At 42.8% G+C, this 25979-nt stretch overlaps 2 protein-coding genes across 3 annotated transcripts in view; one reads left to right on the top strand and one right to left on the bottom strand.

Annotated features, from left to right (window-relative positions):
* The window catches only part of GBAS (glioblastoma amplified sequence), a 28697-nt gene extending 23615 nt beyond the window's left edge, over positions 1-5082 (top strand). Inside the window, exons 9-10 of the mRNA XM_004688043.2 lie at positions 2502-2585; positions 3920-5082. Of these exons, the coding sequence (XP_004688100.1) occupies positions 2502-2585; positions 3920-3984 (149 nt within the window). The 3' untranslated portion in view covers positions 3985-5082. The remainder of the gene's footprint in view (positions 1-2501; positions 2586-3919) is intronic.
* Positions 5083-8290: 3208 nt separating this feature from the next.
* On the bottom strand, positions 8291-24527 carry PSPH (phosphoserine phosphatase). Of its 2 annotated transcripts, XM_012728844.1 has the most exons (7): positions 24264-24527; positions 20306-20359; positions 13959-14117; positions 13027-13161; positions 12461-12606; positions 11330-11478; positions 8291-9410 (listed from the first exon to the last, which is right to left on the bottom strand). In XM_012728844.1, exons 3-7 carry the CDS (start codon positions 14096-14098, stop codon positions 9303-9305), a joined length of 678 nt encoding a protein of 225 aa, XP_012584298.1. In that variant the 5' UTR covers positions 14099-14117; positions 20306-20359; positions 24264-24527; the 3' UTR covers positions 8291-9302. The 2 variants fall into 2 exon arrangements, with proteins under 2 accessions (XP_012584298.1, XP_004688391.1); XM_004688334.2 differs by lacking the exon at positions 20306-20359.
* Positions 24528-25979: the final 1452 nt, after the last annotated feature.

Raw genomic sequence — 25979 nt, 5'->3', positions numbered from 1 at the left:
ATAGGCAGAGGCCATGCCATGCACATACTCCTTTCATATCAGTGTCTGCCATGTGCTGGCCAGGAACGCCAGGGAAGGACCTGGAACTGCCCACAGGCAGGCACCAGGGGGTGAGTGGCAGCGCTCTGACAGCCTGAGGGGAGCACAGCCTTCATCTGTCGTCATAGTCATGCCCACAGTGTCCCCTATCCATGCCTGCTTTATCAGAGCAAGTACTGAGAGATGCAGAAATGAAATCCCAATTGTTTGCCCCTCCCACACAAACCACCCTCACTTGTCTGTTTTTATTTTTTTAGAGAAAGAACCAACATTTTTCTATACTTTTAGTTGTTTTCCACATCATTCCCTATATTCTTTACAACTACCCGCCACCAATGAAGTACACAAGGTTCACAGTTTTATAAATCATGCAGAACCACAGCTGTTCAGGGGTCTCCATGTGGCTTACCGGTTAAATCTCAGCTCTGTCACCCCTACGGCCTAAATTTGATCGCCTGCCAGGAAGCTAACCTGCATGTGGCACAGAGACCATCCCTTCTCGCCCACTACTCCCCTTAACAGTGTATTTCAATAGATCCGCCTATTCTGCTCCCCACTCTGTTAAATCCTGTCAGCCCCTGCACCTCTGGCCTACATCCCTGTTCTTCTAAGCGAAAATAAGTAAATTAATAAGCTGTTCTGTAGCTGGGCCAGGCTCAGACTCCACGTGTCCCACTCCAAACCAGGTCTTTGCACAAAACCGCTTCCTTGCCCCCTGGCACTTGGTACCATCCCCTCCAGCCCTCAGGGTTCTTCTCCCCATATATATCAGCTCCACCACCATCACTAGAAGTGGCCTCCACTTCTCTAGTATTTGAACATATGCAGATGCCTCCCCCAGCCTAAATGTCCATCACTATATGAAGAGATGAACAAAACACAGTTTGTGCATACAATGTTCAGCCATAAAAAGGAACAAAAATTCCAATGCTGCTACAGCATGCACCTTGAAAACATGCTAAGTAAAATAACAGACACAAAAGGACAATTACACAATTTCATGTATATAAAGTGCCTAGAATAGGCAAATTCAAAGGCATTGTAGAATAGATGCCACAGGGATAGCAAGATCGGGGGGATTTATTAGAGAATAGAATTTTAATGGGATGATTAAAAGAGCTTTACAATGCATGTGTTTACAACCTTTGAGTTGTACATTTAAAAATTACTAAGATAGGCCCTCCAGATGGCACAGCTGGTTAGAGCACAGTACTGAGAGGCTAGAGCCACTTCCGCATGAGTTTGATTCCCGCCTGCCCAGAGGTGACCCACATGGAGCGGCAGACCTCTCCTGACCCGCCCGCTGCTCCCCTCAGCAGTGTACTTCGTCGATCTGCCTGTTCTGCTCCCCACTCTGTCTCTGGTGAAGCCTCTCACTGACCCTCAGCCTCTGGTCTGTAACCCAGTTCTGTATGCACAAGTAAATAAATCTTTAAAAAAAATTACTAAGATAAATTTTGTTAGGTATATTTTGATACAGCAGAAAAATTGATTCAAAAGGCTCCTCCAGTCTGTTCCTTGCCAAGGGGACCTGCCACACAGCACACTGGTGACACACTGATGCCATTGGGACTTTTCTTTGTTTTCAGCATCTTCATTCATTTTATATAATAATTCATAGTCCATAATAGTAGGGGGAAATTGCTAGCCCAACAGAATCTTCTCATAGGAAAAGGGAAGTCTCACGGGGAAAGGTGTGTCCCAAACAGAAATGGGACTAAGGAAGCCCTGGGTGGCGTTTAGTCTTGACTAGCACAGTGGCCCCGACTAGATGCCTGAGAGGCATTTCCTCTCCTTCCAGTCATTGAAAGGATCCTGGCCAGGCTGGGAATCAAAAACCAAGGCACCCAGTTATAATTCACCATTATCTGTGAATCATACCAGGTGACACCGAGGATTCTGGTACCTAGACCATGCTGTCCCCTCCACTGGAGCATTGTTCTCACATGTTCTGTGCTGATGACCCAAAACCAGCCTTCAGGACCCACCTGATCAAAGCACACCTTTCAAGCAGCATCTCTTCCTGCTCTCTCTATGAGCTCCATAGCAGGAATGATCCCCACCCATGCCTTTTTGTTCTCCATTGCATTGAATGAACACTCTCGTATCCAGTTTATTGTAGTGCTTTATAAATGGTGAGCAAAATACACTTTAATTTTGCTTATCTATAGTCTGACAGTTCCTAGTTATGAATTTAACATATTTTGAAGAAGTTCACTTAATTTGTAAAAATATATCTTGGAGCCCCTAGACTGGAAATTAAGAATGGTTTTGCTTTTCCCACAAGGCCTAACATAATTTTGCTTTGACTAACCAATTCAGTTTTCCCATCTTAGTGCTAAATTCCCCAAGTAGTATCTTTGAAAAAACTAGAGGAACAACAGAATAAATCCTTAAGGATATACTAGAATGTAAGACAGTATGTTTGATTTAAGCCTTACTTTTTCTGTGTGGCTTTTAAGCTTATAAAGATCTTCAGACCAGGGAAGATATACGGAATGCAGCATGGCACAAGCATGGCTGGGAAGAACTGGTGTACTATACAGGTAATATTTTCGCAGGCATAAAGTATTTTCCTTCTCATTGTCTTATGTTCTTTCACTGGTTGCTAAAATGAATTTTTTAAAAAGTATATTGCTCTAGGATGGTGAGTTATTATAAAGGAGCATGGTAGTCAGAGGCTTCTTTAATAGTTTTTTTCAGTAAAGACTGACATTATTTTCAAGTATTTACATTGTGTGACACTTTCCAGACATTTGCAAGTTATAAATTTTATTTCATCACTACTTTTTTATTTCTTTATTTGCATTTGTTTTACATCCGATACAGTGCCCATAGAATTCCCACCATCAGCTCCCGGTGCACCATCAGCTCCCGGTGCACCGTCACCTCAGCCCTTGTGCTCTGCCTGCCCGTGTTTTTTGCTTTTGTCCTCCCCCTCCCCTGCAGAATGTCTGTGATTTATAGCTGTCTTCTTATTACTGTTTATTTTCTTTTAGATGTTATTTTTTTCCCTGACCCCTTATTTGGTCATCACTACTTCTTTTTGTGGCTTTCTATATTCTCTGAAAAGTTCTTACACAGCTGAATTTTTTTCAAGCTTTTCCTTTCTCATCAAAATTGTCAGTTCTCATGAGCATTACATTGAAAAGTACATTGAAAATTAATTTGATATGTAGACTTTCCATGTGTACATATACATAATGTTCACTTGGATAGCACGCATACTACATATTTATATACTATGAAATCCCAGCAGCTTGATTTTTTAAGAAAATAACTGGGTTGAATACAACTCCACTATACTCATGTGGTAATAAGTGCTAACCACTTTGCACATCAAGTGCATTTAAGCCCATATGCTAGCCAAAAATAAAGAATAATTTATTGTAGAAAACAGGTATTATCTTTATATTTAAATTAGTCACTCAAGTGTATGTAACTTTGCTGCTTGTTCTTATACTTTGTCAGTTCTCAGAAGCATGTTTTGCTCAGCAGCAATAGTTATTTATAAGGACAGTGTTCTCTATTGTTTTGTCCAGGATACAGTCAACAAAACTATTACTTGGTATTATAAGTTCAATTCAAAAATGTTTCAAGAAAATGCTATTTTTGTAACATAAATTTTCCTAATTTTCCACAAGTTACAAGGAAGTCATCCCCAGATAGGATCTGCTTTCCTCTTACTAACATGTTATAGGATGCTAGCTGATCTATTGTTAGCCTGTGTATTATTGCCCCTGACATGAGTCCTGTTTACCTGTACCCTGTCTGATTTCAGCCTGTCTTCTGACCATCCTTAGCAACCTATATGATGATATGTGTTTACCATAATCTGTTTAGAAAAGATCAAGCACAGTAATCTTGGTCCTGTTTTCAGTCCCACTTATTCAGGAAATGGAATCCAGAATCATGATCCCACAGAAGACCTCACCCCTTCAGTAAAGCTACAGAATTTAAATGTGCCTACATAAATTTATGTGACAGGTATTTGTCAAGAATTTTAATTGTATGTCAAGTGAGAAACACTGAAGTGTGAACTGCTGTATATAGCTTACAAAAGACCTCTTTTCTTTAAAATTTACATCATCACAAGAAAGGAAACTATTACAGTTTGATTGATTGTTAACAGTGCTCTATAGTCCTCTTTTTGTCAAATATATCTTAAAATATTGAGCCACACCTCTCCCACCTCTGGGAAAAAGGACCCAAGGTAAAATTTGAATCATATCCAAATAAGAATCCAACCATGGGAAAAAAGTTAGCCTTTCCTTTATAAAAAGCAAATCTGTTTCGTAATCACAGATTTTTGGACAAATTTCTTGTATCAGGAAGAAATACAAATTTTGTCACATTTCTCTAGTATTTTTTCTGAGTCTAGTCTAGGAACAAATTATAAGTGTACCCATTATCTAAAAATGTTTTAATTATTCACTCTCATTTTAGATCAGTCAGTATAACAACCAGTGTGTCGTTACCAAGGTGGTGGTGGTAGTGGTGGTGGTGGTGGTGGTTGCCAAGGTACATTCATCCAGTGACTCAGTCTCCACATAGTATATTGTGATGTCTCTGTATGAAAGGGGGGAGATGGCTTCAAATGTGTATATCATATGTGATTTTGAAATGGACACCTTGAATAGCACTAATTTTTATTTGTAATATTTTTCTATAACAGGTAGCACTAGGAAAAGAGGTTTTATTTTCTAAACAATCATTGTGACTTCAGACATTCTCTAGTTAATATTCCAGTAAGCTCACAGCAGATATTTCTAAGATCATGTATAAGGGGTTGTGCATGTTGAGATTTAAATTTGGCATAAAGCTGCATACTTTGTCTAGCTGTTTTAGTTTTTAAATATAGTGTGCCAATTTTGTGACTCTAATCATGTGAAAATCCTGTTAAAATGAAAAATTGTGACTCCCAAATTAAAGAGTTCATGTGTTAAAAAAAAAAAAGTGAATAAATCTATCAAATGTCAGACTTTTACATGTGAATTATTTTCTCCAAAAATATGTCAATAAAATCCTCTTAATTTTCACATATTTCATGGCTATGCTTTTTTTTTTTTTATGAACTTGTGCAGAGAATGACTTTTGAAAATCAGAGTGAAAAATTAAGTCACCAGCCTCTCCCGATGGCCTTTGTAGGGTGTTGTGGGAAATGTGTGTCTTTGTACCAATACAGTGTCATGGTGTTGGGGGTGGTTCGGGCTGCCTACAGGAGAAAAGGCTCTTTCAAGGTATATAGACAAGGTACTTATTACTGTTTTTGGTTTTGAGTTCCTTAACTACAAAAATTGGAAGGCTGAATCCAATATCTTTAAAATCCTTTTAGCACTGAATTTCTGTAACTGGCTCTCCTAGTGCTGTAAGAGACTGTAAGAAAGTATACAGTAAGCTCTATCACAAAAAACCTGCATTTTAGCACCAGCAACTATGATCTACTGGAGACTTACACAGCAATTATGGTTTCTGAAGCTCTGTGACCTGACCTTTATAATGAGAAAGAGTATCTGCTCAGACCTCCTCACTGAATGCTGTGGAAATTGCAATTTTTCTTCTTAGCCCTCTTCTGCTGGACCCCATCATTAGTGCATAGCACATGTTTGCAGGATTGGATGAGCTGAAGAAATATTTATATGAAACTGCTTAAAGATGGTAGAATTCGTAGTATGAGTAAAGTTAAGCTAGCTATTTAGAACTGAAGAAAATTGCTGGGAACAGAGGTAAGTGAAGTGAGCCTGCAGAAAAAGTGAACCTTCACTCAGTGGTATGTTAGGGTTCTCCAAAGAAACAGGACCAATAGACTATCTTAAGGTACTTATAAGAGAATATTTGTTATAAGAATTGGCTTGCATAGTTATACTATCAAACTAAGCCATCAATAAGCTAAAGAACAAAAAAATGGTATAATTCTGTTCCAGGTCAAATGCCTATGAATAGGGAGTCAGACTCCCAGTTCCAGGTGAAAGGCCCAAGGATTAAGCTCCAGTGTTCCGAAGTAGAAGATGGACATCATACTCATTGGCAATCTGCTGTCCTTTCTGGACCACAGTGGACTGGATAATGTCCACCTGCAATGGTGAGGATGGACTCTTCACTTAGCCTACTCAATGAATGGCTAATCTCTTCCAGAACACCCTTTCACAGTGTCCCTTTGCTTTCTTCCTTTATATTCCTTCCACCTGAGTGAAATACAGTATTTTTCTTTCTCCTTTTTATTTCATTTAGTATAATCCCGCTCCAGTTCCAAAGTTGTCAAAAATATGATGGCCACCTCACTTTTAATTATCATTCATGTGGTAGTCCTAGCTTTCAAAAGCCCTCTTAGACCTGCTCTGAGCTCACCTCTAAACTAGCACTTGATAGAACCTGCAGCCTTTCCAGTCTCACCACTGCCTATGAAAGATTCTTTTTTTCAGTTCCACACTATACTTTTTCATTTCTCATTAAATTTAAAATTTATACTTTCAGTTTCTGGCTGGGGCATAGATGTTCAATAATATGCTTGATGACCCTGTAGAAGCTGAAGAGAGCGAAAAAAGATGAAAAGGAAAAGCGTGGTGGCTGTAAGTATTAATTAGAAAACACATGGGGCTGAAAAACAGGGCAGGGTTTTCATGCATATTTTATGCAAATTCTGGAACCCCTTAGACATTAATACACAGTCTAGATAAGCTCAGAGAAACAATTCAAAATATAGTTAAAAGTGTATTCAGTCTGAAACTGGAAAAATATTCAACAATCTTCTGTAAACTAAAATTAAGACTTTCTCCAGAGTTCAGGGACCACTAAAACCACTTGAATTTCTTGCAAAGGTCTTCTATCCTAGGGCATAAAATTCCATCTAGTGTATTATTATGTTAAGATTTGTGGTCACTGTTAATACGTATTAGCTTAAGGTGGATTCTCCTGTCCCCCTCTCCGTCCCCCCAGTAAATAGTTTAGTCATGCATGAGAAAAAGAACACTGTGGAGACACAGCCTTGGTTTCCAGCTCTTAATGTGACCTGGTGGCAGTATAAGCTTCAGTGAGCTTGTTCCCATCTGTTAGAAAAATAGGACGGCACTATCTATACTGCTCACTTGTGAGAATCATGAAGAAACCTGAAAACACCTTGGAAAATGGGACAAATAGCAGTGTGACGTGTGGTCATCACACTCCCAAGTTTTCTTTGAACCTAACCCTAAAGATTCCAAGGGTCATTGAGGCAAAAAGCGTCAGGCTTGTGCCATCACTTACTGAGGGCACTGGAATTTGTGGAACCTCTTCACCTCTGCCTCAGGTCTGGAATGCTGCCGCACTCCCCACAGGAGAGGGAACCATTAGGGCAGAGGTCAGCCCAGAGGGGAAGGGAGTCAGTAGCAACAAAGGCCAAGGGTTGCCTTCTTTTTTTTAGCATATATAAAAGCTTTGAGGGACTTATTTATTTGTTCAACTTCCATAGCAGGATAAACTTCAATTGAACTTTATGGCCCATTCTTAAAACTTTTTCTTTTGACATAGGCAGTATTCACACCATCAGAAAGTGGTATCCCAACAATAGGAAGCCTCACCACATTGCCACTGCTTCTCAGTCCTGTGCTGGTGTGAGCGTGTGCACAACTCCTGGAAGAGCCATTCTGTAGCCGCTTCCAGTGAGTCCAGAATTAGAAAAGCATGAAAGAGGTTGTTGCGTCATTTCAGACTCACCCTCCAACATAACAAAGAAGGGATTGTGCATGAAGCTTTTGTGCAGCTTGCTGAGCGCTGGGCAGCCTGTGGGCCAGAGGGGGGGTTGTCTAATTCACTTTTTTTAAAAAAAGGAAAAGGTGGTTCTATGTGGTTCAATTCCCCAGCAGATCAGACTCCTCTGCGCCAAATTCAGTCTGCACCTCCAGACCATTGCCCTGAGGATGGCAGGCTCTGACCTCCGGGTGAGGCCCAGCTCCCCAGGCCCCACCACCACCACTACCCCCTGCCCCTCCCCACCTCGTGGGTTGTGCGCGCTCTCTCTCACACACACATACACAGAGATGGTGACCAATGCTGAGGCTCTTCACAGACCTGGCGTGTCTGGTCCTGCCAGGAGCATAGCACTGCTGTAAGAGCAGCTCCCAGGAGAGCTGCCAGGGAGCATTCACAATTACGAAACAACCATCTTGTTGTTTGTGATCTTATTTAAATGTCACCGAACCTACTCCATGCCTCTCCTACTGAAGCTTTGATATTTAAGGAAATTTGATTCATCTGATTTGATTCTCTTAACAGATGATATGATCACATTTTATTTTTTTTTTAGATTATAAAAGTTTCAAATAATTTCCAATAGTAAAACCTTCTGGCCTTTTCTACTTAGTTATCCAGTAGTATCCTCTTCCTGAACCTTTCTTTATCCACCCAACTTTTCTGCCAGGGAGGGTATATAATCTACATTCAAAGCATGTTTTGAAATTTCCCTGTCTTGGCACTGCTCAGAATAAATATCAGCCTGGATTTCAGTTCTTCCCAAGTCACCTGTGAAAAAGAAATGGTTCACATGGGTGATTAGGAGTTTCATCTTCATTGCAGATGAGTAGAATTTTACTTCATGTGATTGTCAAATACCCAGTTTTGAAGGTTAGTACTTTTGTCACAAGCTCCTGTCAGTTTTTAAAAAGTCTTCCTTTGTACTGTTTCCTCTGTGACAAAGTCCAAAAGGTACCGAAGGTGCTTCCATCCACCTGGAGCAGGACTTTACTAGCTGGGGGTGGCCAGGGCTGTGGCAGGTCCCCCCTCGTGCCAAGCATTCTGCCCCAGCTCAGGGGTCTCCACTCCTTGGCTTTTTGCTGGGGGTTGTTTCTACTGAAAGTACTTGAAACATTGAATATTAAAATACATGATAGCCCTACTGAAAATTCCAAAACTTCGTTCTGATACATTGACAAACTTTTATTTATATAACAAAGAGGAAACCAATATTCACTTAAAGCTGCCTAATCCATGTTTTCAGTAGTAAAGATGGTTAATTTTCTATCCATCTTTCAAAGTCTTCAAATAAAATACAGCTAGGAAGACACAAGTCAGATTATAAAACTCTCCAGATAACTAATGGTCATAATACTCTTGGTTAACTATAGCTTACTAACAATTTTCTAGGAGCCCAAACTCATTTTTCTTGGAAGTCTAGCTAATCAGTATCAAATTTATACATTAAGTTATAATAAGTAATTGTAAGTAAACAGTATACAAACTGTATAACTCTGAAAAATTAACCTAAAATTATGAGTTGCAAAAAGCTGCTGCTACTCTTCCAGTTCTCGTAAGAGCTCCACAAAGTCAGTGATGTACCAGTCAGCGTTGTCCTTCACTTGCTGCCTGATCACATTTCCACCAAAGCCAATGAACACATCCTAAGAGGGGCCAAAGAAAAGAGGAGAATCGTTTTTTTTTAAAAGTCACAGCAGCCACCGAGGACAAAGTGTGTTGTCTGAAAGAAGAAACTGCTTATGCAGAGGGAGGTAAAGCCCAGCCTCACCAGACTGCCTCCAAGCTCCCTGAGCCTTCTGCAGGATGAGTGTTGCAGAACCTGGTCCCGTCCTCTTAAAACCAAGACAATTGCTTACCAAAAATAAAAAATCCCACAAGTCAGTGTTCTAGACTGACTAATCTCATCCAGGCCAGGCAACTTCAGACACCAAAGAGGAGCCTACAGCATAGTAAAATCCGAGTCCAGATCAGGACTGGGGCAGGTACCTCCCTGTCCAGCGCCCTAGATGACCCTGAGGGGCCTCCCTTACAGGGAAGGGTATTACTCCAGGCCAAAGGAGACAACAACCGCAGCATCTGTGGGTAACCCTTGTACTTTTCCATGTTAAATTTGTTTAAAGAAACATTGTTTCATCAGTTTCTACTACTATGTTCCTTTAGTGCGTGATCTTTTGAAATGGCATTTGCCTTTTACCACCAGGCTATAGACATGGTGGTACACTAATTGGAAATATAAAATTCTCACACTTGCTCTTTCTCTTCATTTTAATTTTCATACCATACAAGGGAGAAAAACAAAAACAAGCCTTACTCCCTCGTGAAATCTAGCCTCCTAACTGATCCCTGCCTGAGAACAGCTCTTGCACACCAGCACCAAAGCTGTGCTAGCCCACTGGCTCATTCTTTCTGTGCCAGAAGCTACCAGGGCTTCCCAGGACTGCAGGTTAACGCCAGAGTACCTGGCATGTGGGGTCTTCAGGGCTTGCTCCTGCCTGGTCCAGGACTGTGCCCAGCACATCCCTACTCTTGGCTGCTGCTCCCCTCCCTCAGGAGGCTGCTTCCCTTAAAGCCAGACTTTGGTGTGGTGGCTGCTAACCTTCCTGTAGGCCAGACTCCTCTGGCCACCTTTGAGGGCTGCACGTGCGCCACTTTCTCTTGGCTAAGTCAGGCCGTGTCATCTGCGGACCGGTAGGGTCACCTGGAATTGATGACTTTGCCACTTCTCAATACGGGGACTGAGCACTCCCCAAGAAAGCAGCACACTTCTGTGTATTTCTTATAAACTAGCCCACTGTTCATTAGTCAGCCACAGTTGGTAAATCATGTTAGGACATGTTATCTTGAACTGACTTAAGTATTGTCAAAAGGAACCCAAAAGATTCTTTAGCCAGTTTTCATTCATCATTTACAAAGACAGTCATTATTTTTAGATCTCTGTAAACTGGGTAGTAAAACAGTCACCACTATAATTTTGGCTCATTTTTCTTAAGCTAGAATAAAACAATAAAGGCAAAGCCCTACATGAAATGGACACATTTGCTCTTTAGAACATTTGCTATACAGAATTTGTTTCTGCTAGCCTCAGAAAGTAACATTAATTCAGCTAAGCACTTGTCAACCTCAACCAGCCTCAGTCACCAATCAGTAAAAAAGAAGACTTAACTTCACACAAGTCTCATTTAGGAAGCTTAAATGAGTTTGTGCTTGAAGAAATAGTTTATCAAATATAAAAGGACATTAAAGTGCTGGTTAAGTTTATAAGAACTGCATTATATCTGTGGTATTATTTGGGGAAGAGAGTTTGAATCTTGTTGAACACAGACTTTGGGCTAAGAGGTAGCAGCCATTCAGGGGTAAAGGGTCATTAGGTTTGAAAGGTTTTTAGTTCACTAAAACTCACAGTCGTCTATGGGCTGGCAAAAGGTCAGCTGACATACTGAGATTAAATTTGTTTTAGGTTTTTTTATATCTAGATGTTTCTGCCTTACTCTCATAAGTCTTCCTGTGTTCCAAATCAGCTACAAAGAAATGCAACCAGAATGTCCGTAAACGCCATACGTACAGCAGGGGGACAGGCTTCCATGTCTGTGGCTCCGTCTCCAATCATGACTATTTTCTTAAAATGAAATTTTTCCTTTAAAAACTTAATAACTTTTCCTTTCCCACCAGATTCGGCTGTGGGTTGCATCTCATCAAAACCTGCATATTCACCTGCAAAGAGCGGTTAAACAGTATTAGGAGACACAGGATCGAATCGGTAGGACCATCCCTTTACATAAATCACATCTTCACTTACCTGTCACTGCCAAGGCTAAAAAATTACCCTCAGTGGAGAGAGTGCCTGGACTTCCATACATATTCCTCAGGATAAACAAGCTTTGCTTTTAAATTCCAAATACCTCTTGTCAGTTTACTCTTTTAGGTCATAAACACCTTGAGATAAATTAGTTTTATCTTCTATGCTCCTTATGTAGTAATTCTCAAACCATGCTGAGATGGATAAACACCATGAACTAGTAATATATTAAATTTAAAGTAAGTTAATATACAATGTCATCTAAGAGATTTCAAATTACACTTGATCAATTATTTCCATTCTTAAAATTACCGCAGTCACTCCTTGCTTATTTTTTTTTTTTAATGCTCTCTATCTAAAAGCCCTTCAGAAGTGTTTACTAACACATTTAAAACCTTCAGGTTACTTAGTCTTAAGATTATCAGCCACCTCTTGACTAGCAGGAGGTGTCCTGAGATGACAGGAACTACACCTGTGACTGTGGTGACCCAGAGCGGAGACGGGTTCTGCAGTGGCAGCTCCAGTGCAGGGAGGTGCCAAGCTAGCTGTCCTTCCTGAGTCCACACTGCTAGCTGTCCTTCCTGAGTCCACACCGACTCACATACCAGGGAGCCCGCGTGAAAGTGAGGCACGCCACACCACAGAGTAAGCCGTGGGGGTCCCGTGGGAATCAACACTTTCTTAAGTGTGGACACCACAGCTAGGGCTGATGGCGACCTCAGCCTGCCTTCCAGGACCAAGGGCAGTGAAGAGCAAAAGTCAAGATAATCATTTATCTCAACACCAAACTCAGAATCTAACACCTCGCTTAAGCTGCATTCCAAGCTGCATTCAGACTTCACCCAGAACACTGCAGGACTGGCAAAGAAGGAAAAAATGTAACCACTAAAGCATTACCATTAAAGTAGAATTTCAGCCTGTTGGCAAATACATTGGTTGGTGGGATATTGAGCTTTGAAGCAACGTGTTCCACGATGCTCCTGAAGCCACCAGATATCAGGAAAACCTGAACATTTCGCTCCTGTAGGCGACTTACAAGCTCCCTGTAAAAATATATAAATATATAAAATACCAAACTGATACAAAAGAGAAAACATGAAAGACAAAAAGGAATCTAAAACATATTTTTCCTACTGAATGTGTCTGCCAAAGGTACAATGCCTGGTGAATAACATTGTGTGTTTTTCTACTTGCACCTAGCAGGGAACGGGCGGGACCTGCGCTGGGAGGCCATTCCACAACTCTCTTCCGCCCGTGTGCCCAGAAAGACACGTGAAGAGGCGCAGGCTCCCCCTGGAGGGGGAGGCAGACATGGGAGGACCCAACCAGCCAGACAATACTGTTTTCCAGTTCTGACAGGGCCTCCAGAAAGGAGCCCTGACAATGAAGGGAGATATACTCTCAGCGGGCACACCCCGACACAGGCTGAAAGGAGACGATTCTCAGGCCAAGGCTCCACTTACCTTATGCCTGGGGTCAGGTGTGGTGGGTGCTCCGCTATAAGCCTTTGCACCTGCTCCCTGGAGGGCTGGATCAGAGCTAAGCGCTCTGTGAGCGCAGCCTTGAAAGGCACCGCCCCACCCATGGCACGCCGTGTCCTAGGAGGAAGACCCCATAATCAGTCCAGCCAAATCAAGGGTCTTCGAAGTTTACACACCAACCCAGCTCTTCAGCATCCACCCAGGAGGGAGGTGCTAAGGCCCTCGTGTGCAACAGACACACTATGACACCACAGGAGCGAGGTTGGGAAGCACTACCAAAGGATGCGTGATACTAATACTCTGGAGTCATGTCCTTCAAATACGCCACAAATACGCCACCCAGTGATCTCTGAAAACCACACGTACTGCCCACAGGACCTTCCTCAGAAGCCATGAACTTTTGCTCAAATGCCAGGTACTCTCACCTCAAATGTAGCTGAACCTGAAAATGGCCCACAAGCTGGTGACAGCTGGAGACCCTAGGGAATGGGGCAAGGGAAGTGCAATCACCCTGGCATCCACTGACAGCTGAGAGGCACCAACTCAGAACTAGCTGCCTGCCAGCAAAACACTAAGGCCACCACCTAAAACCAGTGAGCTCTGGGGCACGCCCACACAGCCTTCTCTTACTGGGTATGGCCTCTGTTCCCTCCAGGCTAATGAGACCAAGTCTTAATCACATTTGCTAGTCAGAGGCAACTTATTTTTTGCCATAAATATTTGCATAAATGAATGATTGGCTATCATATACTATTAAATTCAGCTCTTGGGGATGGACTAAAAATCTGGTACCCATGTTTAATAGCTAAGGACTAAAATCTGGACTCTGATTCAGCACAACATCAAAAGTCACTCCCTTCTGCACTCCTTTATCATTCCATAAAGTATATCAATAGCATAAAAGCTGTTCCTACATTTCTGACACAGCATCCTCAACTCCACAGTACTTGGCCAGCTCATCAATTCCTTCTTCTCTGATGACTGTGCTGTCAACATCGAAGCACACTGCATCAGCTGAACAGAAAAGTTTCCTCAACTCTGAGTGGGAGACCATCCTTGGAAGAATTTTCCTCCTATAATAGAAAAAGATAAATATATTTAAAAATATAAAATATAAGAAGATCCAGTTTTGCCTACTAATGCCAATTAACATACTTCTGTTTCTGTCAGCGGAGGCTACCTAAGCATCTTCTTGCAGACTCATTTGTCTTTTTTGTTGTTGTTTTGTTTAACAAAAATTAAGCACCTTCTACATTTTAACACTGAGGTTACAAAGATGACAGGACCCAAATTGCTCCCAGGAAGTCAGTTACGTGAAATAACTGCTCGTGATGAATTTGATGTTCAACTGCCACTGGTGAGGCAGCACAGCAGTGAGGCAGTGTTAAGTGGAAGCGTAAGGTAACGGGGCACAGAGAAGGGCTCGCTCAGCTCGCAAGAGAAGGGCTTCCGGGAGGAGTGGCATCTGTGCTGAAATCTTGAAGAGAAGTAGCCCCAAGAGTGGTTCTCAAACAACAGCATTGATTCTGTGTGTGCTGGGGGCTGGGGAGGGGAGGAAGGCGAGCAGGGGCTCTTGGTGCAAAGGGAAGAGCCTGGATGAAGGCGAGGAGCGCAGCGGGCGATGAGCTGGGAGTTCCCCGGTGGGCCAGTCCAGTAGTGTGTGAGGAGCTCCACATTTATTTACAATTTAAATTTAAAATTGAGCATCCATAAATAGAGTTTCACTAGCACAGACCATATTCATTTGTTTACATGTTTACAGCTGCCTTTACATGAAGCAGAGAGATTGAATAGTCATAATAGAGACAGTATGGCCTAAAACATTTATCATCTGTCCCTTCACAGAAAAAAATCACTGATGACAGACTCTTGTCTTTAGTTCTTAGGAGAAAATACTCCAGTTAGGAAACATGAGTTTCACTAGAGCCCCACCAAAAAGGAGTGAGAGTAAATTAATAAATCCAGTTTAATAACTGAATCTGCACCAATATTATCAATCTGAATGTGAATGAAGATTCTGTTCAATAGGAAACTGGGGTGGGGCAGGGGGCGAATACTAAACACATAGACTTCTGGTCTGCTTTCTTCCCCATCATCGTCTTGTAGAAGCTGATCCTTCAAGGGACAGTGACTTCCCAGCTCACATACTTCCCCCTCTTGGGGGATTTAAGTTCCTGTGCTGTTTGGTCCTCATCTGTTCTCTCAGCGTTGCAAATGACCTACAGCCCGTGCTTGGTGCTCTCTATACTCACAATTTTCATGAATTCCTCCAGGTTCCTCCTGGCTTAAATGTCATCTCTATGACAGTAATTCCCAAATGTGTACCTGCAGCCTAGCTTTGTCTTCCTAAATGTCTACCTACCTGACCCCTACTCAGATGTGTAGTAAACATCCCAAACTTAACATGTCCAAAACTGAAAGTCCACCTTTCCTTCTTCAAAATCTGCCATTCTTGCCAGTCTTTCTCTCTTCTTTGGTGGCAAGTCCATTCTTCAATCACTCTTGTTTCTCTTCCTCTCAAATCCCACATCAAATCTTTCAGGAAATTCAGTTGGTTACCCTTTAAAAATCACCAAAAGCTGACCACTCCTCCACACAGCCACTGCTTTTCCTCTAGCCTAAGTCACCACTATTTCTTGTCAGGATTGTATCAAAAGCCTCCTAAAACGGTCCTTTGCCCCAGTGTTTGTCCTTAGCACAACAGCCAGAATAACCATTGTAAAGCTGGAAGTCAAATCATGTCACACCTCTGGCTCAAAGCCCTTCAAAGTCTCCTCATTTTACTAACCAAAACTTACAATAATTACCTGAGGTCATCCCCCAAGCCTGGCGATGGCACCAGCAGTACCCTCACACCTTTCCTGCTCCCTCCCGTTACATGTCTGGCGTCATTCCCTACGCCTCTCCCCTTTGTCACTCTGCTCCAGTTATGCAGGACAAGCTCCTCGCTCAGACACCACTTTGTAAGAGTTTGGTCAACTTCCTCAGCAAGAGTTTGCCCAAATATAGCACATCCTTCAGTGAGCCATCTCTGCCTGCCTCGTGTGTCACTGCAGCCCCGCCCCTCCATCAGCAGCAACAGAGGGAGAACCAATCACCCTCAGAATGTTCTGCTTTCTCTTTTCTTTGTAACATCATCTACCAAAATATGATCGTATTTATGCACGTATGGACTATCTGCCCTAATGAGAAAGTCAGTTTCACAAGAGTATGATCTTTATCAGTTTTGTTCACTGTTGGATCCATTGCATGAGGACAGTACCTGGCATAAGTAGGACTAAAGTTCGGTCAAATTTAGTGAAACAATAAAGCACAAACGCTGTCTTTGCTAAAAGTCTTCCCTGATTCCCCTGAGCCAGTGTGGTCTATCCATAAACCATACAAGAATTGGGGTACAGGCCAGAGGTATGGGGGTAAGAGGATGCACCAGAGACAGAGAGGGGAGCAGAACAGGCACACTGAGTGAAATACACTTCTGAGGGGAACAGCAGGTGAAACAGGAGAGGACTGCGTACACCACGGGGGCCAGCTCTCTGGCCGGGGATCGAACTTGTGTGTAGTGGCCGCAATAGCTTGACAGTACTGAATCTCCAAACACTTTCACCACCAGGTAGGCCCTCCATAGATCTGTTTTTAACAATGGAATTAATAAAACTCCAATTTATCTTAAACTTATTTATATGCATATCACTTCCATTCCTGAACTGCAAGCTCTTTATACTAAGATCCACATTTTTACAATTACCTGTTTTTGACTCAAGTTCTGGGAGTTGAATGAATAAACTACATAATTGTGAATTGCATACCATCAGTAACTATTTTTTTAACTTTTATTCTGGAAAATTGTAAAATTTCTACAAAAACAGAAAATGTGAATGTGTAAACTTTCATGTTATCAACATCCCACTTCAACAATTATAGCAAATCTTGCTTCAACAACCACACTAAAATGGTTCTATACCCCAGTTCCCACACGGGAAGGGGACAGTTCCCACACATCCAACCAATTCTTGAGCACCATCAGAATGTCCGACAATTGGATTCTAACACCACCTGCTCTGAGATAACATCAGACCTCAAGGATTAGGGGTTCAGTCCCGCAAGACTACCCCACGCACACACTTCAGCTGCCACTCTCAAGTCTAGTTGTCACCTGGGCTTCTGACAAGCCAGCTACAGCCAATGACCCTTCCTTCAGTTTGATTAATTTGCTAGGGTGGCTCACAGAACTCAGAGAAACATTTTACTCACTGGATCACTCGTTATTATAAAAGGGACAGATGGAAGAGACCCACAGAGCAGGGGATGTGGGAGAAAGTGGTGTTGCCACGCCTTCTCTGTGTGTACCCCAGAGCTCCACTTGTTCATCAACTTAAAAGCTCCCTGAGGCCCTCCCTGGTGGTGCAGCAGGTTAAAAACCAGCACTAAGAAGCTAAAGCCACCTTCAGCATGAGTTCAATCCCCACCCTGGAGGTGACCACATGGCGGCAGACCTCTACTGACCCACGGCCCACTGCTCTCCTCAGCAGTGTACTTAGTCTGCCTGTTCTGTTGCCCACTCTGGTGAATCCTCTCACTGCCGCTGCACCTCTGGCTGTACCCCAGTTCTGTATGCGTTCATAAATAATTCTTTAAAAAAAAAAAAGCTCCTTGAACCCCATCCTTTGGGTCTTTATAGCCGTGTCTTTACAAAGGCACACCTTATTAAACATTGGTTCTTGGTGGTTTGACTCAACCTCCAACCCCCTCCACTTCCCAGAGGTCAACCTCTGGGTTGTGGGTGCCTTTCCAGGCAAACAGCCCATCCTTTAAAGAGTTCCAAAGTCATTCATTAACATAACAAGGGATACCTTTACCACTCTTATCACAGGAAATACCTTGAGCTTTTAGGGACCCTCTGCTGGAAACCAGGGCAAAGACCAAATTACTTATTTCTTATAATAAATCACAATATCACATCCACACACTTGTGCCATTATTTTACAAATCATGCCATTATTTTACACAAAAAAAATTTCACACAAATATGTATTTCTAAAAGATAGGGTTATTTTGCAAATATAATTTGCAGTTTAATTAATTTTAACTATACTACTATAACTGCCTATATTTAGGTTTGGCTGCTGAGGAGTCTAGAATCAAATCAGATTAAGACTTAATCATATCAGTACCTGCTCATAGCAGCACATTAATTAATATAATATCTATTACTCAACTCATTTATATCCTTCATGATTGGATCCTCTCTATCTCACCAATCTATTCCCCACTGTTCTTCTCCCCACAAAACACACACACATACACACACAATTTATGGTCAAGGAATACAAAGGACTTCTCATTCCTCAAATAGGTCATGTTTTTTTGTTTTTTTTTTAAGATTTATTTATTTATTCATACAGAACTGGGGTACAAGCCAGAGATGCGGAGGGTGAGAGGATTCACCAGGGACAGAGTGGGGAGCAAAACAGGCAGATCAATGGAGTACACTGCTGAGGGGAGCAGCAGGTGGGTCAGGAGAGGGCAGGCGGGGATCAAACTCATGCGGAAGTGGCTTAAGCTTCTTAGTGCTGTGCTTTAACCCTCTGCCACCAGGGAGGGCGGGTCATGGTTTTTTATTCCTCTCTACTTTTGCAATTGTTGTTCTCTCCACCTGAAATCATCTCATACCCCAAACCTAATGGAAAAATTCATACTTATTCTCCAAAGTGCTAATCAGATGACCTTCCCTATTCACACTCTTTCCTTCTTTCCCTTTCCCAGTCAACAGTGGGCTCTGTGCCTAGCACAAGACTTGAGAAGTACAGAATACAGCGTCTGCAAGAGGCTCCCAGTTTCACCGAGGCAGTCGTGACATCTCACCGAAGATGAGCCATAGGGGCTCCCACTCAGAAACTCTAGAACTGGAGTCTCTTTCCAACTACTAATACCAGCAATCGCTCCAATCAGGCCCTGAGCCTCAAATATGAAAGGAAACATCCACCTCCTCAAATGAAGTAAAGACTGATTTCCACATCCCCAGGTGGACACTAGTTCTGACTTATGCTGACACCAACTCTGACATTGCACCAACACCCCAAAGATAGAGAAAAATGGGGTGTTTGCGTCAAATGTGACATTGCACTTATTTGGAAGGCTGATTTGTTCCCTTGTCTTCCCTAACAGATAGAAGTTGGGTATGTGTTCTTAACTTTGCCCGTGAAATGCTCATGGCAAGGAATATGTTCTCCACCCCAGCGTTGCCTGGGTTTCAACAACCCTTGGCCAGATGGCAGAGCACACAACCTTGGCTAACTCTAATACTTCCCCACCTCTAGAAAAATGATCTTCATTCACTTCTGTTCCCTCTTTTTTTATTGTCTCACAATTCATATATATTCAAAACTTTCGGACTGAGGGGAAATCTGCTGAGCAAGTTCAGTTGCTTCAGAATAATTGTGTACATTAGAACTTCACACAAAGAAAAATCGTTGCTGGAGAATGGACTTTGGATCCCTTGGTGGGAGGCAGAACTAGAGGTAGAAGAGACCTTGGTGGCAATCTGTGCTTCCACCTGGCAGCCCCAGGCCCAGTCTTGAACACTGGACCACTCTCTTCTGCTCAGAACAGGACCCCCCACCCATCTAACTCCCCCACTGTCCTGACCACACCACTGTTGACCACCCCATCTCACCCCACTGTCCCAGCTCCACAAGGGAGTTTTCTTTCAGGGCCAGCCTTACAGGGCTGATTTTGGATACAAGGGGAAACCTCTTCACTCCAGCAAATGCACAATCTATTTCTCCATCTACAAATCTTGGAAGAGGCATGTAAGATCATCTTCACCAAGCCCCTTTTGTTAGGACTGACCTCTTACCTTCCCATGTAAGAACAAATAAAAACTGGCACAGAGGTCATGGGGGTCAAACACAGCTGAAAGAACAAAGCTCCCGGGCTTAGACAGGCGCCACCTGGGCCAGTTCTGGGGCCATGAGGGATAATGTTTGTACCAAGTGGCCCTCTAGATGCTGAAACAATGCAAGTGGCCTCTGAGAAGCTCCTAGATTAGAGTCAAAGAGTCTCCCTATAATGAGGACTAAGGTCTGTGGCCAAAGCACTTACAGTACATTTGATGATTAAAAAAAAAAAACACCTGTTCTTCAGGGACCCTGAGAATTACACATACCACAGAGTTTACAGAAACCAATTTTTTCCCAGTAAAAAGTAAGCTGCTAACTGATACACAAACATCTAACAACAACAATAGAAAAACTGGACTCACGTTTCTCCAGTGCTGGTTTCCTAGGAGATGGATTCTTCTCTTCCTGCTCCTTTCCTGAATAAAAATGCAGCATAAAATTCTGACTATAAATTTCTTATCTTAAGAAAGACCTTGCATGTTCTGCAAGACCAAGAAAAGCCTAGAAAGAGAGAACAAGAAAATGAACATCAAGGTCTAGATACATGAGAAGAAAGAGGGAGATGGCTTCACGCCCCCTTGTAGTGGAACAAAGAAGGGTCAGGTGCAGGTTTTCCTGAGACTGCTGCCCAGTGAAAAGCCTGCCGTCTGCCTCCCGAGCAAGGCAGAGGAGGAAAGCCACTTTTTGTGGCTTTGATTCTGCAGAAGCTCCAGGTCTGATAGGAAATCACCAAAGCCTGAGTAAAAGGCCCAAGGAGAAAGACAAGAGACTCTATTGGGAAAACAACATGAAGATACAGAGAAGCACACTGAAGTGCGTCTCAGGCTCTCTCAAATAGTCCCTGTTATGTCAGTGGCATCCAAAATTTTTCACAAGAGTCCTCTGCCCAGTGACAAGGGAAGGGAGGCAACAACTCAATTAGAATCTAGACAGACATGGATACAGATGCCAAAAGAAAGGAAAAATATCTATGAGAAATAGGTAAGAAAATAAGGCAAGAAAAAAGCAAAATAAAGATTCGAATAGAAGGAAGCCACAAAAGTTACTTACAATAAAATAAATACATAATTCAGACAGCTCAGAAAGAGTTCAGTGTGCCCTTTTTCTCCCTCAAGTTGCACGGGCTAACCCTCCTGTGAAGGAGGGCGAGCACAGGCGTACTCCATGCCCTACACCCGAGGGTGCAAGTCGAACACGTTTCTTCACACTCCGCCAAGCGTGACTGGCTTCCATGCAGGTTTCCTGAATTCCTCTCCTCTACCAGCCAGGGAGAGCTGTCCACTGGACTGAGAAGAGCCAGGACAACAAAGGAATGTTTTCATTTTTCTTCCTGAGTCCAGCTTACTCTTTTTCCTATACTATTTGCATCTAAAAGAGAATCATTTGGGGCCTCCCTGGTAGCTGAGAGGTTAAATCTCAGCACCATCACCACTTTGACCTGAGTTAGATCCCAGCCAGGGAGCTGACCCACAAGGTGCAGCAGATCTCACTGGTCTCACCCACGGTTCCCCTCAGCAGTGTATTCAATAGATCTGCCTGTTCTGCTCCCCACTCTGTCTCTGGTGAATCCCCCCAGCCCTGTACCGGTGGCCTACACCCCAGTTCTTCTATGCATAAATAAATAAATCTTAAAAGATAAAAGAGAATCAGTTTATCAAGGCCTGCCCAATTCTCTTCTAATTTGAAATTTATAGATTGCTACTTGACATTCTTTATTTGGGCAAAACTAAATCATTTGAAAATTTTAAAAGTTCCTTCTATTTTGTTTCAACATCATGAAAATAACAGGACTTTGAGCATTAGTGTATCAAAATCCTACCTGATAGCTACAATAAAATAATCTTAGAATTTATATTCTTCCCAGACCTGCTGTAGTTGATGCCAAAAGAATTCACTCCAAGTGAATCAAGACATCAACACAAAAGATAAAACTATAAAACTTCTAAAATATAGGTGAAAATGTTCACCTTCGTGGCAGGCAGCCTCTAAAATGGGCCCCAGGAACCCCCTCCAGGGTTTCCCACCCTCTCAGTAGCCTCCCCTTGGTTGTGGGAGGGATTTAGTGACTAACAGTGAATTGAATGAGGCAAAGGTCACAGGATCACTTGCCAGATTAAACTGTAGCACTGATGAGTGCACACATACAGTGGCATCTTAACAAACTCCATGGACTGTGCCAGTATCAGCTCCTTGAGATGTTGACCTCAGGGGAAGGGTCATGAGGGAAGCAAGAGTGAATGAAAACTCTCTGTGTGTATTTATTTGCAACCTTGGAATCCATATTACTTCAAACTATTTCACAATAAGTGTTTGTTTTTTTTTAATGAGTTAAAAGAAAGAAAAAAAAAAAAAAAAACAAGAATGTGGCTCCCATCTTGCTCTGAGCTGCTATGTTGGTAGCTGCCCTAGAAGTGAGGGAGCCTCCAGCAAACTCAGTAAAGAACTGAAGTCATGGTGCAGGACCCCTCAGGGAAATAAACCCTACCACATGCGAGTGTTACTTCAAAAAATGGTTTTAAAAAAAGGGACAAGCCACAAAATGGGAGAAGATAGAAATACATATGCTTGTCAATGGATCTATATCTGGAATAAACGACTCTTAGTAAGACGAATGACCCTTTAAAATGTGAGCAAAAGAGTTGAAATGACATTTCATGAAAGATAAGCAAGTTAACTAAAAAATGGATGACTGAAATAAAAAACTGCCAATATGAAGTATTGGTGAGAACATGGAATAACTGGAATTCTCATACATTAACTGGTGAGCATGTAAAATGATGCAGCCACTTGGGAAAAGTTGTGTAGTTTTCTGTAAAGTGAAGCATATACTTACCATAAGACTCAGCAAGCCCAATTCTAGAGATTTAGCCAAAAGAAATGAAAACTTTTCACAGCAGCTTTATTCATGCTAGCCTCTAACCAATAACAACCCAAGTGTCCATCAGCAAATAGAGGAATAAATTGTGATATATCCCACAGTGTAATCCTGCTCATAATAAAAAGTGATGAGTTACTAATACAAGCCACAACACTGATGAATACAAAAAACAAATACCTTGTATTTGGCTTCTTTGTGACCAAAGAAGCCAAATACAAGGTAGTACCTACTGTTTCCTTTATATGAAACTCTAGAAGATACAAATTCTATGACAAAGATGAGATCAGTAGCTTTGACTGTAAAGGGGCTCTTGGAAACTTTTGGGCTGATAGAAGAGTTCCATTGTGGTGGTGATTACAAGTAAATTTATCAAAATCCATACTTAAAATGTGTGCACATTACTGCATTTAGTTGTAGACCAATAAAGAAATGTTAACTTAAAAAGTTATTAAGGGGGAGAAGGAGGGAGAGGGATCAAAAGGAGGGAGGGATGAGCACAAGGAACTATGGTGATGCACAGGTGAAGTGGTGGAAATTCTATGGGGACCACACCTGAGAAAAGAAAGCAAACATTGAGAAAAACAACAAACAAACAATGATATAAAAATATATAAATAAAGTTAATAAGGGCCTCCCTGCTGGTGCAAAGGGTTAAGTCCCAGCACTACCATGAAGCCATTGGCAGTGGATCACTGGCCAGGGAAGTGACCCAATTGGCGCTGCAGTTCTCTCCTGACCGGCTGGCTGCTCCCCACTGTACTTCATTGATCTGCTGCGGTATGCCCCACTCTGTCTGGTGGCTCCTCTCACCCCCTGCATCATTAAATTATTTGAAAACTTAACATGTCCCAACCACTTTCCTTCACCAATATAAAAGTGATAGGACTATGACATTATCATTATTATATCGAAAGCCCACTTGGCAGCTATAATGAAATACAGACATCATTAATTTTATAATTTTCTTCGCAGATCCTCATTCCAGTCGCAATCAGTCAAATATTTAAAGGGTAATTTATAACGTGCAACTCCCACATAAAGAAGATATAGTAAATAAATTCAATGAATGAAAGACTTACTTAATTCCCAACTTGAAGTTTAACCTTTACAACAGTACACTTGTGGAGTACTTATTTATAATTCTACTAAGAAAGAAGGTGACAGCGTCAGGCTCTTCAACTCTGGAGACGTTCCTGACCTTGTACCTATGGTTCTCCTTTGTACGATTGCATCATTCATTCATGCTATTTAGTAACAGGCGGCAACAGAATAAAACAAGTGAAAATTACTCAAAAGTCAACTGATGAAAGAAAGCCTTGAAATCCCATCAAATATATTACCTACCAAGATGAAGGTTAGAATCACAGAAGCGCTGCATGTGGAAAAGGCAGACCAGCAAATCAGAATGTTGGACACACAGATAAACACGCGCGGGGACTTACCCCGGCGCTGCTGCTCCTTCCGGGCCGGGCCGGGCCGCCGCCGCCGCCTCCAGGACTCCGGGAGCTGGAACCGTCCGACTGTAGAGGGGCCAAGGACTGGCTCCGACGTCCAGCGGGGGGAGGAGACCTGTGCAGACCGGCAGTCTTTACCGAGCAATCGGATGAGATCTGCTGATGCGTGCGGTGGCTTCTGGTCGGTGTTGCAAGTGCTTTCCTAAACTGGAGACCGCATATCTTCGCTCTGCAGAGCCGGGCTGGGAAGAAGCCCTTAGCCCCGCCCGGGGCGGGGCTCCCGGAGACCGCCTGCCCCTCCCTCGGGGGCTCATTGCCAGCGAGCCCAGACCCGAGCTCTGCGGTGCACGCTTACGCGAAAGCACCACCTCCACCTCTCCCTCTCCCTGGAGGAACACCGGAGCTTCCCACCTTCAGGACCTCCGCACGCCACACTTGCGGTAAGGGAACGTGAGTGGAGCCACACTTGCGGTAAGGGAACGTGAGTGGAGCCAGGGGGCCTCTCTCTACTCATGTTGTATTTAACGAAAAGACCTTAAGGGACTTCTGTGAAATCCAAATCGAGCATTGTGAATAGGATTGTAGACCCCAAAATAACTTTAACGAGAGGAATCTTTGTACCCCTTTTCTAGTTTTGTTTTGTTTTGCCATTTATTTCCTTCTAGATGTCATTTATTCAGCTATTTTATGTTTGCCTACAACAAATAAGGAGTTTTTACTTTGGGACACAGCTGTTGAAGCAGGGCAGTAACTGAGTCAACTCTGAAACAATACCTGAAGCCTCAGGGGTAGAGAACCAGCTCTTCAGCTACCTCTTAGCTGGTCACTGAGGACATAATTACAGGACACTTTGGTCACAGCATCCTTTAAAAGCTGTTTCTATCAGTAGATAGATAGTGCTGATGGTCTTTGGCTAGATGTAGGTTAGAAGCTCATTCTCTGATCTCATTAGTAAGAAAATGGTTGCAGGTTTGGGACGCACTAGGGCAATGCAGGTTAACAGGTGCATGAACACCTGTCATGAGACAGGTGGAGAGGCTGCTTCCGGCAAAGACCAGTAGCATTTAGTGCTTCAGTATCTCCGGCTTCATCAGGTCTTCTTACACAACCCACTCCGAATTTCACGATGCTATTCCTTCATTCGCAATGCCATCCACTTTAGCTGCAGATTACGTCTGTGAGACTGAGTTCAATTTGCATTGTAACTCACTCACATGAGATTCTAGGTTTGGTTTCCAGCAATCTCTGCAGCTACAGGAGTGTGGGTCTGTTAAAAATAGCCTACCAGGCCCTACAAAGCTCCTTTGAAGTTAAACAAGAGCAGGACTCTTGGTTGCCCTAGGGTGTGACAAGGTTGGGGGGGGGATAGGGAGGGCAGGCATTAACAGATGTACATTTCATCGCAGAGACTGATCAGTGGAAAGCCTCCCTAAGAATGGAACCATGGGTGGGGGTCTAGAGTATGATTTTACCTTATTAGCTGACTCACCTTCCTGAGGCCCATCATAGTATTTTCTGTTCGACCCATCTTGTTCTGTTTTTCCCATCAATAGAAAGACCAGGATCAGGCCCTCCCTGGTGGTGCAACACGTTAAAGCACAGCACGAGTTTGATTCCTGGCCAGGAAGGTGACCCACATGGCATGGCAGACCACTCCTGTCTCAACCGCTGCTCCCCTCAGCAGTGTACTTCGTTAATCTGCCT

Source organism: Condylura cristata, unplaced genomic scaffold (genome assembly GCF_000260355.1).
Source record: "Condylura cristata isolate star-nosed mole 26May11 unplaced genomic scaffold, ConCri1.0 scaffold00024, whole genome shotgun sequence".
NCBI lineage: Eukaryota > Metazoa > Chordata > Mammalia > Eulipotyphla > Talpidae > Condylura > Condylura cristata.
The sequence above is the reverse complement of the archived record's forward strand: the minus strand, read 5'-3'. Positions and strand labels throughout refer to the sequence as shown.

Coding starts and splice junctions, on each gene's coding strand:
- PSPH (XM_012728844.1), bottom strand. CDS start 14,098: ATGGTCTCCCACTCAGAGTTGAGGAAACTTTTCTGTTCAGCTGATGCA. Junction 12,607..13,026: donor CACCTGACCCCAGGCATAAG/GTAAGTGGAGCC, acceptor ATATTTTTACAG/GGAGCTTGTAAGTCGCCTAC. Junction 9,411..11,329: donor TGGAAGCCTGTCCCCCTGCT/GTACGTATGGCG, acceptor GGCCCCTCTTAG/GATGTGTTCATTGGCTTTGG.